Genomic DNA, 13,813 nt, shown 5'->3' on the forward strand with positions numbered 1-13,813 from the left:
TAATGCATATGCATTTTCACCCCATACAAACACAAGTCAAACATGCATAGAATGGGTGGCTCAAATGTTGAGAGCTCGTCTTAGAGACGTTCTTCGTTGCCTCATTCTGTGAACAAGTCTCTATAGGCAGCAGTCAGTGGCTGAACATGAAACATTCACTGGCCCGGTTACATTTAAAAGAATTCCCACCTTCTTACATTTTTACGTCGCAGGACTTCTCGTGGTTACAGAAGGGACAGGTAAACTGAGTATACAGAAGGGACAGGTAAACTGAGTATCCAAATTCCCTGTCATCATCTTCTTGGGCTAGGGGGCTTTCGTTTTGGTTTACGGCGACCCATCTTGACCTACTAAAAAACAGAAATAAATCAAACCAGCCACCTCTTCCCTCCCCACGCCAACAACACTCCCTTCTCAGACGACCCTTCTCAAAACACTTAACAGCTTTACTGCCTCAGTTTCTCCACACTCTCAAACGCATCACCATGTCTCAAAACAAAACACTCTCTCTTGCTTCACGACAACCCACAACCTCTGGGCCTCACGTGTGATTTTCTCCGCCACTGGGACTCCAAAAACAACAACAAGTCCACGTTCCGTACGACGCGAGACAGGAACCGGAAAGGGAGAAAATCACAAAGACCACGCTCACTGTTCGCCGAGTCACCCATTGGCCGAAAGGCGAGCCGTGGATTGTGTTTGGCTCTGAGATACGATTGGCTGAGGAGCAGCTTTTTTCAATATGCCCTGTGAGTGGTTCAAGTAACTAACACGTGATTGGCTGCGACCCAATGCAAGGGGAGGAAGAAAGGTCATATAAGATCCGAATTCTATTTCGTATAATGTTCAAATAGAACCTGTGCCTGAACTCAATCAATAAAATAAAACTAGACGTCTCCCAAGGGCGGGCGCCATCTGCAGGAAATGGACAGCACTGCACTGCCCCCTCTAGTGACTCAAAGTATGAGGGGTGAACGGCCAAGCGCCATCTGCAGAGGTTTTACTCGATAACAAAAACCAAGCGGACGCCATGACGTATTTGCTCGGCTTTTTATGCCGAGCCACTTGGACGGTCTCGGCTGCGAAAAGGTTTTGCGATGAACGCAAAGCAGGCCAGGCAGTCCAAATGGGACGGCTCAGAAAGCCAAGCAAATGCGTCATGGACACCTCTTTTCAAATGGCTGGCCACCGTTTAGCATAAACGGTGACGCCAGTCAATGGAAAAGAGGGGCGGGGCTTAATGCCCCTTACAGAAAATACCTGTTGACTCTAAATCTATCCAGCAAGACTGCGCATGTCTGCGCAGTCTTAAGCCAGGCGAGACCTAAAATCAGGCTAATCTTTTCACTAGACTAGGCCATTTTGAAGCTTGCATTTTGCATGTCAAGATCACTTATTTTTCCACAGCACTTGGGGTTACCGTTGAGTCAGTTACAATTGTTTTAAAAGTAGGTAAACATCTGCACCATGATGCATGACTTTGGTGTGGAACATAATCTGAAGTCCAGGGAACAGAGCTTCCTTCAGTAAAAATATTAAGTGTCAAACTGTTACTGCAGTTTCCTAGCTGTCATATATAACAGGCAGTTGTGATTTTAGGAGCGTTGGGTCTCGCAGGTCTTATTGCACAAGCAGAGCAACAGTTCCAAACTCACAATGATCGCAAGTCCCTTCCCTGATCACAGTGGAAAATTGAACATCTGCTCATAGGTGGTATGGATGTTACTCTTGAAATATCAAGTGCCTTAAACAGCAGTAGGCAGGTATGGCTACTATGGAGAGATAGTGTAGTTGAGATGGAATAACCCAAAGGATTCTTACCTGTAAGAAAGGAAAGTTTCAGGTTCACAACAGGTTTGTAGTTTGCCACTAATATAATTTTGGGTAAATGAAATACAAAACCTTTTGTGATGGATCAGGAAGATAAAGGCATGGAAGGAGAATAATAGGGCAGTGAGTTATTACATCCCCTTGTTCTGAAAGGAAGATGGGAAGTCAGAGGGGGAGGAACCAATGGAAATGCGATGACATTAAATAAAAGAAACATCACAACCAGTACATTATAATTGACTTTTACCTTGTTGGAGGGGACTGAGTAAGGAATATTGAATCCATATATAAACAGAAGCCTGGAAGTAACAAGTTGATGTTTAAGCAAATGGCATAGGAGCATACGCTGGCCTCTGTTGTATGCTAATGTCTGTGTGTCAGTGTGCCATTTCTGTGCAGTGGATCTCTTCTGTGGCTTAAGTCAAAAGGAGAGCAAAGACGCAAGGTATCTGGGAGAGTGACATGATGTATGACTCTCCTGAGGATTTGCTTAGCTCCATGATACCTATGATCAGACATGGTTTTCAGAGCCGCATATGCCAAGTCATTGCAACATTTCCCAGTAGCCTCAAGGTTTGCCAGGATCTCTGCTCAACTTAAGATCAACATTGATGAATGCACCAGTGGTGTACCTTTTAAGACGCTGGGCAAATTGCTTCAGACAGGGACAGATTGGACCTCTGATGCAACTGAAAGCCCAGAATGCTTGAGGTGTATAACGGTGGAAACGCAATTGGGGGTTAATGACAAGAGGTCATGGTGGAGTAGCTTCAGGTGCTCAGGGGTAGAGCCTGGACTACCTGAAAGTATCCATTTTTTTTAGTTTCCAATGAAACTTTATGAAATCAAACTGAAAAATGTTTTGCTTGTCCTGTATGTTTTACTTTTCTTCTCAGAATAAAAGCCTGCGATAATGCGACGTGTCTATTGAAGAATGTTTCTTATTTTTGTTAGCAGATTTCTTTCTAACACAGTAATCTGATCAGTGAATGATTTAGGGCCTTAATCAGAGTGCTCTGGAATCTGGTTTTCGGGAAATGGCGCCCTTTTTCAGTTTTTGTGTTAGGGTACACTTACAGTCAACAGACTTTATCATGCCAAGCTCAAATGGGAACTCCAGTTGGTCATCAACTCCGGTTACGTTGATATGCCTCTCCTTGTTTTTTACTACAATTTCAAATTCCTCCCACATATACTTGACTTGTTAATTTGCAAACTGCATTCTCTTCACTTGTCCATGAATTTTTCTACCTATATTTTTCGTCCCTGTTAATCTAAAAAGTGATTCAGAAGTTCAGACATGGCCAGTACCTCTCCTTATTGAGTACCTACATTTGTGACAGCTGGTGCTTGTGTTTACCTTTGCCAGATAGCTGCAAAATTCTCAATTTCTTTTTAAATTCCATAACTTTTCTCAGAATTGGAGGGAGATTATATACTTTTCCATGCAGTATTAAAAATATGACTGAGAGCCGTTTCCTTTATATAAATATACTGACATTCGATGAAGCATTCATATTATAGGGAAGAGAATTAGAAAGTCCCATTTTATGTTTGGTACTGATCTTTAAAGAGGTAATCTATCATCTCAGGCATTACTCTGATTGCAATATTATAACCTTTGCCCATTACTTGACAGAAATATGAAAAAAATAAAGTAACTTCAAGCAGCAACACTCAATATACATGTGTATTGATGAGTGTGTGTGTGTGTGTGTGTGTATATATATATATATATATATGTGTGTGTGTATATGTATATATATATATATATATATATATATATATTTGTGGTTATCAATGCATATTGTATTGATTCCCTTTTATAGGCAATTCTGTATGATCTCTACAGTAATTCATTTAATTATTTTATTGATTTCTTTATTTTGTATGTTCCTGAAATGTAGATGTGTTAATGTCTAGGCTTTGATATTCAGTTTTCTGACATTATCACACATTACAATATGTCCGCCAGTTGTAGGCTATCAATACTGATGACAGTCCTTCTTTTATTTCACTATTTGTTTAAAGCTTTATTTAAACCAAGCTGACAACCAATTGTATCACCCGTGATCCAGGCGTGGAAACGCCGAAATGCGTTGGGTTGGCTGGCTACAAATTAATCACTCTGGAGCCACAACTTGTGTGTATCTAATCATTTTTGGAGGAGTGCGTACTTGGCAGATTCTGCTATTAGTGAAAATCAAAGTTTTAAAGGGATTTCCTCATACCCTGGGACGCACTAAATCCAAAGCCTTTGCGGTTCTGCATTTGTTTCTGCATGTTTTATGCCTTGATGCCTTATGTGCCACAAAGTAAAAGAAGCAGAATGTCATTGTTTACCATTTTATTGTAGATGTTTGGCTTATTTATTTGGATACTTGCATTGGTTTGTTCACAAGTATAGCAATTTAATGTTATGTATAAAAGAACATGTATTTGAGTAATTTAAATTTACTCGCTTTTTAAATGTAAATGTTTTTCTTCTCTTTTAGGCTGTCCGCTGCTACGAATCTTTAATCTTCAAATCTGAAGGAAAAGTAGAGTCAGATTTCTTTTGCCAGCTTGGTCACTTCAACCTCTTGTTGGAAGATTATCCAAAAGGTATTTTAACTTGTAAGAAAATAAAACTTTTTTTAAAAAACTTAATATTTACAGCTCTAAGAAAATGGTGTGAAACTGCTCTGATTACAGTAAGTGGAGCATCATAAGTTTTTCAGATCAAAAACACATACTTCAAAAACCAATATTGACAGATGAAGGTTACATACACTTCATTTTGTTTGATATCTTTCATGTTAGAAACCTGATTTGCTGCTGCAGACTTAAATTGTTTCAAACTGTAGAAGCCATGAGTTTGATATGCAGTCATTAGGTGTGCCTCCACCTGAATGCTGTATGTGTCTCTCATCCTAGTTACATCTTTTTCTACCTGTAGTGCATTGGCTCCTAACTTGTTATTGCCATTTCAGTGGCATGCATGCAAAAATATTTTTCTGATTGGCTTCTAACCGCAGATTTTTCACCTTGTGAATTTTCCCAGGTGCCAGACCGGCAGTTCTCATGCACTTAAATTGGTGTCATTGTGTTGCTCCAGATTTGATCAGTCCGTGAATATGATCTCCGTCCCCCCATGTATACGCCACCTCCGTGTGCTGTTGCCAGTTCCTTTCTTTCCAGGTCTACTGATGCAGATCTGGAGCCAACATTGCGGTCTATTTTCCTCAGGAAAATGAATAATCCAACTTTATACATTGTGCAGATATGGCTCCAAAACTTTGTTTTTAAGCCATGTCGTGACTGCCACGACAAATGTTGATGATGAACACCCACAATGTCTGCCTCTGATTCCTTACGATATGGAGTTGTGTACTTGCTGCGTGAAAATAAACTAAGGTTACCCCCGGAATCCAAACTTACTGTTAAAGAACTCCTCAAGAATTTGAAGAATAGGTAGAGGATGAGGGCGTGGGTGCTCTCTCGGTCCTGAAGCCGCTCATGGGAGCTTTGGAGATCAGTCTCGGAGATCGGATAAGTTTCAGTCGTTGCATACGAAGCACAAAAGGTTCAAACATGGCTGGCCGATGCCGGGCCACATGCACGTTTCGGAGTAGCTCGGTTACTCTGGTATTTCAAGGCCTTGAAGCCGTTCCATGAAGCAGGCTTCTGAAGGGCTTCCTAACCGAGCAGACAGTGATGATTGATAAAATGTGTCCGCTGAGAGGCCATGAGCTAGGTCCCTCTGGAGAACCTTTGGGCCCCAAGAGTCCAAAGGGGCTGCTTGTTAGAGCTCCCTCAGCAGATCCGTCCCCAACTGCGTCACTGTGCCTCAATCGAGGTTGCACCTGCCGTCAAGCCTGTCTCTGGGCCTAGTCTTAGTTGAATGCCTGACGCCGATTGCGGCCCCAAAATGGACTTCACAGGCATGAGTCATGCCGTCGAAACGCCTTCGTAGATACCTGGCCTAAAATCAATCGTTTTATAAGATTTGGAGGCTCAACCCCCAGCAAGAATGCAACACTATGCCCATTCCAACCCAGAAGTATACCCATAAAATGATTATGATGACTATACTGATAATTATGACAATGACTGTGTTTGAAGACCTTCTGTATGCCAGTGGCTTGGACACCTCCACAGATACAGGACTATTTCCTGAGAAAATTCACTAGGTGAAGAATCTGTGGTTAGATAGTCTCTACCAGAAAAGGGGCGACCGAAGGAAAGTACATTGTTCTGTATGTGCATGGTGAATCACGCGTGTTTAAAAGAAAGATGGACTAGTATTGCATGATGGAAGTCATTTCTTTCCTCTTGCATATGTGGCTCATGTGATGTGCAGAACTGGTTGTGAGAGGCTGTTCATAGGCGGCGACACTACCCAGTCTGCATATCTTGTTTAGAAAATATTTATCATTTGTGATAACTGCTATGATAAAAGTTCTGTATATAATTTATGCATTCTGCTATATTTTTTTTAATTATGATTTAGGCCCCTGCTGTACAGAAGAGTTCATCCATTTTTCAAAATCTTTGGGCAGAGTTATGGTTCCAAAAAGTGATGTTTGTTGCTGCAATTCCAGTTGACATGAGCGATTAATGTGTTAGTAGTTGTTTATTCTGTTAGCTTGTTCTCTTTCCCATTCTTCTTTGTATTGTTAAGGGTGTAGGTGCGAAGCAGTTAGTGGCGCTGCAAACTAGTCATTTGGCCTTTTTTAGGTCTCGGCTGCGAAGGCTGCGCTTGCGCAGTCTCGCTCCGAGATTTAATGACTTTGAGAAGAGGGGCTTGCACCCGCCCCTCTTCTCTCCTGTTCTCCATTGGCTGGCCTCTTAAATGCTGGCCAGCCACTGGAAAAGAGGTCCAGTCACTCCGTTGAAGCCCCGTCCTTTTCGGATCGGGGGGCGTGTTTTTTGCGAGAAGTCTCAGGGAGGAGACAACAGCAAAACACGCCCCCAAATCCGAAAAGGACGTGGCGTTTCTCCGAGGCATTTTCTGCTGTGCCTCGGAGAAAGGCGGTGGTGTCCCGGCGTTGCTCCCTCACCTGATCTCCTTCGTACTCCCACGCTGGCTCCTGCGTGGTGTCTCCGGTCTTGCTGTTTAGGCCCAGCTCGCCCGGCAGCCTATTGCCTTCCTCCGCCATCCTTACCGGAAGTAGATCTCGCCCGCCACCGGCTCCTAAGGCACCGGAAAACAGACAGCACAGACTGAGATGGTGGCCCTTTTCTGAAAACATAGACACCTCCCCGTGATTCCTCCTGGTTACAAACGACGCCCACATGCGGCGTACATACGCCATTCAGGTAACAGACATAGATCATGACTGCTGACCGTCCGCACACTGGTAAGTCTGATATGATTTTCCTAGCTTTCCCCTGACACTAATTTTCGCTTATTTATTTCCCCCGATGCACTAACAGACCTCTATATGTCCGATCGCGCTCTCCGTGATTCCGTTCTTGGGAGGAGCGGACATCACTTAACGGTCCGCCTATCTCCCACCTTACTATGCTCTCAGCTCCTTAAAGCCACTCATGGCAGATTCACTGCTTACTTAATATCCCGGGACCTGCACCAAAGGACCCCGATACTTCCGATCGCGCTCGACGCCATCACGTTCTCAAAGCGCTTCATGGCAGACTCACAGAGCTGCAACCATGCCATCGGGACACGCCACCGGCCTAGCGGGGCCCCTGGAAACTCCTCATCTATGTTTAAAATCCCCGGGAGGCAGACTTATGGATCTAAATGTGTTTGAGCCCAATCTACTCGATAACGTTTTGTGAAAAGTGGACTTTACCAGACAGTCCGCCAAGCTTTTATCTCACTATGATCTAAATCTCTCACTTCCTCGGAAGGCTCATCCTGAGAACTGCATATTTTCTCTTCGCTGTAAAAGTAATTTTAAACCGAGTGCATATAAAGAGTCACCGGTTGTGAGACCGGCCCCTCCGGCGAACGCCTTTCCAACACCGGTTTAACGGGGCACCGTAGTGATCTATAAAACGCCCGCACCTAACTTTAGCATCATTAATGCCCTCAAATTCGAAACGACGAGGCACTGAGTGGCCTGACTGTACACACTAATATGAATGTCAGAGCAACTATTTTACGAATCACAATTTGTGTTTGACTGTTTTAATTGGATAAAAAAACGGAGAAATGCTTATCTATGTTCTAGATTAACATTGTTGAAAGATTTTTCAATCCATTTAATCCTGATTGGAACTACAAGACCTGACATGAACTTGTACAAAAGGTATATCAAATGTATGCAATTATGTCTGCTCACGTTGTCCGAACCAAGAGCACAAACATGTTTATCTCTAAGACCTATAACACAATGTAAGGTTCATTCTGGCTCGCGTTAATGTATGCCCTGCATGCCATCACCAATGCATATGGGACTAGCGTGATTGACCTATACCCCACTAAACATGGCTTATTTGGATAATGAACGCATGCACAAAATTACGAAGCAATCATTTGTAACACTCGCAATCCTGTCACTAAATCTTGCACTCTGTCCTCTCAGTAACTCCTTGAATTTGGAATGCCAGCACCAGAGCTAAGCATGCATAAAATATGTAGCAGTTTTTCATGACACTCACAACCTTGTCACTAAATCTTCCACTCTGTCCCCTCAGTAATGTCACCTTACGCACATGTGGACTGTAATGCATGGCAGATAACTCATTATTACAACTCACCCCCTGCCGCAAAGCACCTGGTGGAAGCTATGCATAACTACTGGAAAAGGAACACAGATTCTCTTGTCTAATGTCCTTACAGCCTTGAGGAAGCCCAGGTCCGGATGACCATGTAAGGGCGAAACACCTGTCGACCATGTAAGGGCGAAGCGCGTGTCGACTGTTTGAGAGTTCATTTTGTGTTCTACCTTGCGATGAATATTGGATAAGTACAATAAACATACGTTAAATCACAACCAGGATCCTTGCAGTAATTCTTTACCTAAAATGAACTGAGAAATGGAGGAGGAGGTACTCACTTACACCTTACGCTAAACCAGAGATTGCAACTTTGTTGCCTGCTATTACCTAGTCCAGAGACGTGCTAGATGCCAAAATTAGGGCAGTGGTGTTGGATGTAGCGCTGCTGCGCCAGGATCTTCGTAATGCAGTGAAGTGTATTACCGAAGCTGAAACCCGGGTCTCTAGTGTCGAGGATATAGCCACTACGCTTCCAGGGTTTGAAAAATCAAAACCAAGTTACTAAACCTGCAGGTTTAGTAACTTAAAAAATCTACTCAACCTAACTGTAATGCACTTGACCTCTGTGAGCAAATGCGACAAGTCAACAAGATTTAAAGGCATTTTTATTGCTCATTCACTTTGTGAGCAATAAATATGGCTTTAAATCTTGCTATCTTGTCACATTTGCTCTGCTGAGAGAGACAGAGTTCAAAAGTCAATTTGTCTTCCTACGCGCTAGAAAGGGCAAGTAGAATCTAAAAATAGCTTGGCCAAATTAAATCTGTCTCGCAAATGTGAGCGGGCGAGTGGATTTTTCAAGCCCTGGCTCCAAAAGAAAGTCAATACCCTGGTGACACGGGTGGATGATGCTGAAGAGTTGGCCCGCAGAAATAAACTCTGCTTTTTGGGCTTTCCGAGAGAGAGGATATGGGTAAGTTCCTCCCCCTCTGGATTACTAAGTGGATTTCACCAGATGCACTCTCCTCCTGCTTTATAATTGAACGTGCTCACAGGGCTTTGGTAAAGAAGCCCCCTCCCAGTGCCCAACCACGGCCTGTCATCGCCAAGATCCTCAATTTCTTTGACTGGGATACCATCCTTCTATTGACAAGATTTCAAGAAAATCTCCCATTTGAATCTCACGGCATTATGATCTTTTCAGAGAACACCAAAATGGTCCAACGGCAGCACCATTCCTTTAGGGCTGCGAAAGCCCACCTCCAAGATCTTAAAATGTCCTACATGCTCCTATTTCCAGCCTGTCTGCTTGTGATTTACTACTCTTGCATGCTATTCTTTGACACCCCAGAGGAGGTTTTTGCCTGGACAGACTAAGTGATACCTGTAAAGCCTCATACACCGCCACGTCCTGACTCTGATTAGTCCCCCAGCGACCCACGCCAGCAACAGTCTAAGCCTAAAGAGTAGCATCATCCCACATCCCGATCTTCGTGGCGTTCAAGGCCCCGAACAGAGGAACTGGCAGACACCGTCAAATTGTAGGGGTCAGATGCATGGCCTGTTGTGCTGGGATGATCTCCATTGCTGGGATAGAAGACACGTTGTTTAAGCCTGAACATTCCGTATTATGGTACGCTACATTGGCTGCACTTCTGAATAATTGCACTCCGAACCTTCCAGAAAGGCTATATGTTGATGGAGCATATGGGGATCCACTGGACTGGCCCAGTCCCCGGCTTCCGTTGAGGTTGGGCTCCCCTTTGCAACAGATACTTCAATGGTTTTGAAGTATTGGGATGGTGGTTGGGTGGGTTGCAAAGTTGTTGTTAGTTTCTTATATTCGATGCGCAATTCTGGTGCTTTCTTTATGGTAGCCCTGCTTATGGACAGTCTGCCACATATTAGTTTTGTGTCCAGATGACTGATGCAAATGCTAATGCTGCACTAGGGAGACTCCACATTGCCAGTTGGAATGTTTGGGGGGTCCTAGATAAAGTGAAACTGGGTGCAGGGCTTCCCCAGGCCAAACGATTGCAGCCTGATGTGCTATTATTGCAGGAGACACACCGCCTGGGGTCTAAAGCTCCCTGTGTGGCTCACTTTGGTAATGTGCAAACCTTTCACTCGGGTTTTACAAGAGGTTCTCAGCGAGTGGCTATTCTTATACACCGCAGAGTTCCCTTTCAGTCTCTGAAGACCTGGGTAGGCACTCAGGCGAGATTAGTTCTTGTGGCAGGGACCATGCATGGGGAATCCATAGTTATTGGCAGTGTCTGCGCCCCTCCACCACTTAGTCAAACCTATGCAGTTCGACTCGTAGACAAGTGGGGATTTCTTGTCCGTGGGATAGCCATCATCGAGGAGACTGGAACGATGCTATGTATCCAGATTGCGATAGATGGCGAGCATCTGGGTCGGTGGGTGAGGTGCAGAATCTCGCCTGAGACCACTGGCAGACGTAGTGGGATGGGTGGACACGTGGAGAGCTCACCACCTCACTGAGACAGGCTATACCTTTTATTCTTCAGTACATGGGTCGTTCTCCCAGCTCGATTACATATTTGTGTCGATGGGCCACGCTCACAGAGTGTCTTTGGTGGAGATACTGCCCAGAGGGCTGTCCAACCACTCCCAAGTGGCATTATGGCTTCTGGTGGGCCCCTGTTGCCCTTCGTTTCATTGGCGAGTCTCTCCCTGGCACTTGAAGTAGCCGACATATAGAACACATTTACTCCGCGCTGTGACCAAATATTTCTCCCTTAAAGGGCTGACTGCCTCCTAGTAGAGTATTCTGTGGGAGGCATTGAAGCCCACTATACGTGAAGTTGATAAATGTTTCTGTGCGGCCGAGCGCAAACGATGTCTGAATACATTATCACAGATTGAAGCTCAAATTCTGGAGTTGGAGATGCAAGTGAAGGAGGAGGAGGGGGGACGGGCGCACCAACACTTGGGCCTTGCTTAACAACCGTATCAGGGGGAGCTACTGGAGGAGGCCAAGTGTGTCTGACTAGCACCTCAGAGCAGGATCTATTAATGAGATAAGTATGGCAAATTACTACACAGGCTTTGTCAGAATGCTCTGACAGCAGTTCAGGTCCCCACGATTTCTGACGAACATGGTACGGCCCTCACCAATCCAAGTGCGGTAGCCAGCAGCTTTGCCGGCTTTTATCGGGCCCTATGCACAAATAGAGACGTCTTGACCAATGCACAGGTTGCCGTTTTTAGGTCTCGGCTGCGAAGGCTGCGCTTGCGCAGTCTCGCTCCGAGATTTAATGACTTTGAGAAGAGGGGCTTGCACCCGCCCCTCTTCTCTCCTGTTCTCCATTGGCTGGCCTCTTAAATGCTGGCCAGCCACTGGAGAAGAGGTCCAGTCACTCCGTTGAAGCCCCGTCCTTTTCAGATCGGGGGGCGTGTTTTTTGCGAGAAGTCTCAGGGAGGAGACAACAGAAAAACACGCCCCCAAATCCGAAAAGGACGTGGCGTTTCTCCGAGGCATTTTCTGCTGTGCCTCGGAGAAAGGCGGTGGTGTCCCGGCGTTGCTCCCTCACCTGATCTCCTTCGTCATCAACGATTACCAGCCCGGAGGCTGCATCGTCTCGCACCTGGACCCCATCCACATCTTCGAAAGGCCCATCGTTTCTGTGTCCGTCTTCAGCGACTCGGCGCTGTGCTTCGGCTGCAAGTTCCAGTTCAAGCCGATCCGGGTGTCCGAGCCAGTGGTGTTTTTGCCTGTGCGGAGGGGTAGCGTCCCCATCCTCAGGTAAGGAAAGTTGGGGCTACTGCCATGCTGGGGGAGGGAAGATACCCCCGTGTAGGACTACAGTGATAGGTAATGTCATTTTAAGTGCAAAAAGGCTAAGCATCTTGTCCGGCAGCGAGGCCCCATGCACTCCGCCATGTTGAAGCTTTCCAGTCGCTATTGAGCTGGGCCTGTCTCTGGACCCTGCCATGGCTGGGGAGCAGCAGCTGCAGGAACCAGTGAGTACGGGCCTGGCTTTCCTTTAGCAGTGGCGAGCGGGCTTCGAGACGTTCGCTTGCACCCAGGGACATTTTAAATTTTCGGGGGTCCTGGGCCACTCTTATTTTGTGAGGCCTCGTTTGTAAGTTTTGAAACGTATGATATAATTTCAGCACTTTAATGCCGTCCTTGGCCATGTTACTCACAGTGCACAGGCACACCTCGAAATTCAAAATGTATTTACATCTAATATTCATGAACAGTGACGTGTGCTTTCAGGATTATAATTCAGCAGCAGTTCACTAACATGATTGTTTATAATCTGTGAGACCTCCTGCGATTGCTGATATATGAGGTCCTGTTTTGGTCTAAAAGAAACTGGTTTTATGGCTGTCACATGGGGTTGAAAAACAAACACTTTTGTGCCATGTCTGCAACAGACTCCAATACATCACCCACGCTAAAAATAAATTAAAGAAAACTTATTTTAAAAAATGGATTAAGAATTATTTAGGGTCTTCAGAGCAAAAGCAAAGCTGGCTCTATCAGGGAAAATATACAATGACTAATGCTTTACAGGTAATTCCATTTGTGTCTGCCACCCTGCAGGGTGGAGGGTGACGCCACACCACATTTGAAGCAGTCCCTGCTCGCTGGCCGCGTGTGCACGCTCACGTGACCGTTGTGCCCAAAACCTGACAGGCCCGGGTGAGTACGGGCACTCTCCTCAGGCCTGGAGAAGTTCCGGTACTCAGAAGAACAAGCATTTACAATGCAATGGTCTCGGCATTGGTTAAGTTAGAGCTATTGGCATTGCTCATGACAATGCTGTTTCTTTACATGTTTTAAAAACAAAAACATAAACAAAAATAATGTCATGAGCAATGCCAATAGCTCTAACTTTACCAATGCCGAGACCATTGCATTGTAAATGCTTGTTTCTTTTTTTAATCTCCTTTTTTTTTCTTGCTCTGGATTTCTCACCTTTTGGACCATTGCTTCTGTTTTTGCCCCCTTCTCTTGTCATTTTTCCCTTCTCTTTTTCTGTTTTCTCCCTTTTTCTGCACTTTTGCCCATTGTCCTTCCCAGGATCTTGACCCTCTCTTTGGATATCTCTTCCTACCATTGGTGCCCCCTGTTCCTTCTGACCCTCACTGTAGAGTGGTATTCTTCTTGCGCTCTCTTGATGGCCATCTCTACCCTACTCTCTCTCCAATATAGTCCCCCTTTGCCACATCCTCATTCTTTTTTAGGCCTGGGTTTAAATACCTTTAGTTGTTTGCTAATTCTCATGTCTGCACAAAACACAATATACAGAAATGAATTTAGATTAATTGTTTGTGTCAG

General features: G+C 44.9%; 1 protein-coding gene across 3 annotated transcripts in view; it reads left to right on the plus strand.

Moving 5' to 3' along the window:
- KDM6A (lysine demethylase 6A) overlaps positions 1 to 13,813 on the plus strand; it is a 1,084,836-nt gene that overhangs the window by 99,162 nt on the left and 971,861 nt on the right. For all 3 annotated transcript variants that reach the window (XM_085622961.1, XM_085622962.1, XM_085622963.1), the window contains exon 3: positions 4,326 to 4,434. In XM_085622961.1, coding sequence (XP_085479087.1) covers positions 4,326 to 4,434 — 109 coding nt within the window. The remainder of the gene's footprint in view (positions 1 to 4,325; positions 4,435 to 13,813) is intronic.

Source organism: Triturus cristatus, chromosome 8 (genome assembly GCF_964204655.1).
Source record: "Triturus cristatus chromosome 8, aTriCri1.1, whole genome shotgun sequence".
NCBI classification, from domain to species: Eukaryota; Metazoa; Chordata; class Amphibia; order Caudata; family Salamandridae; genus Triturus; species Triturus cristatus.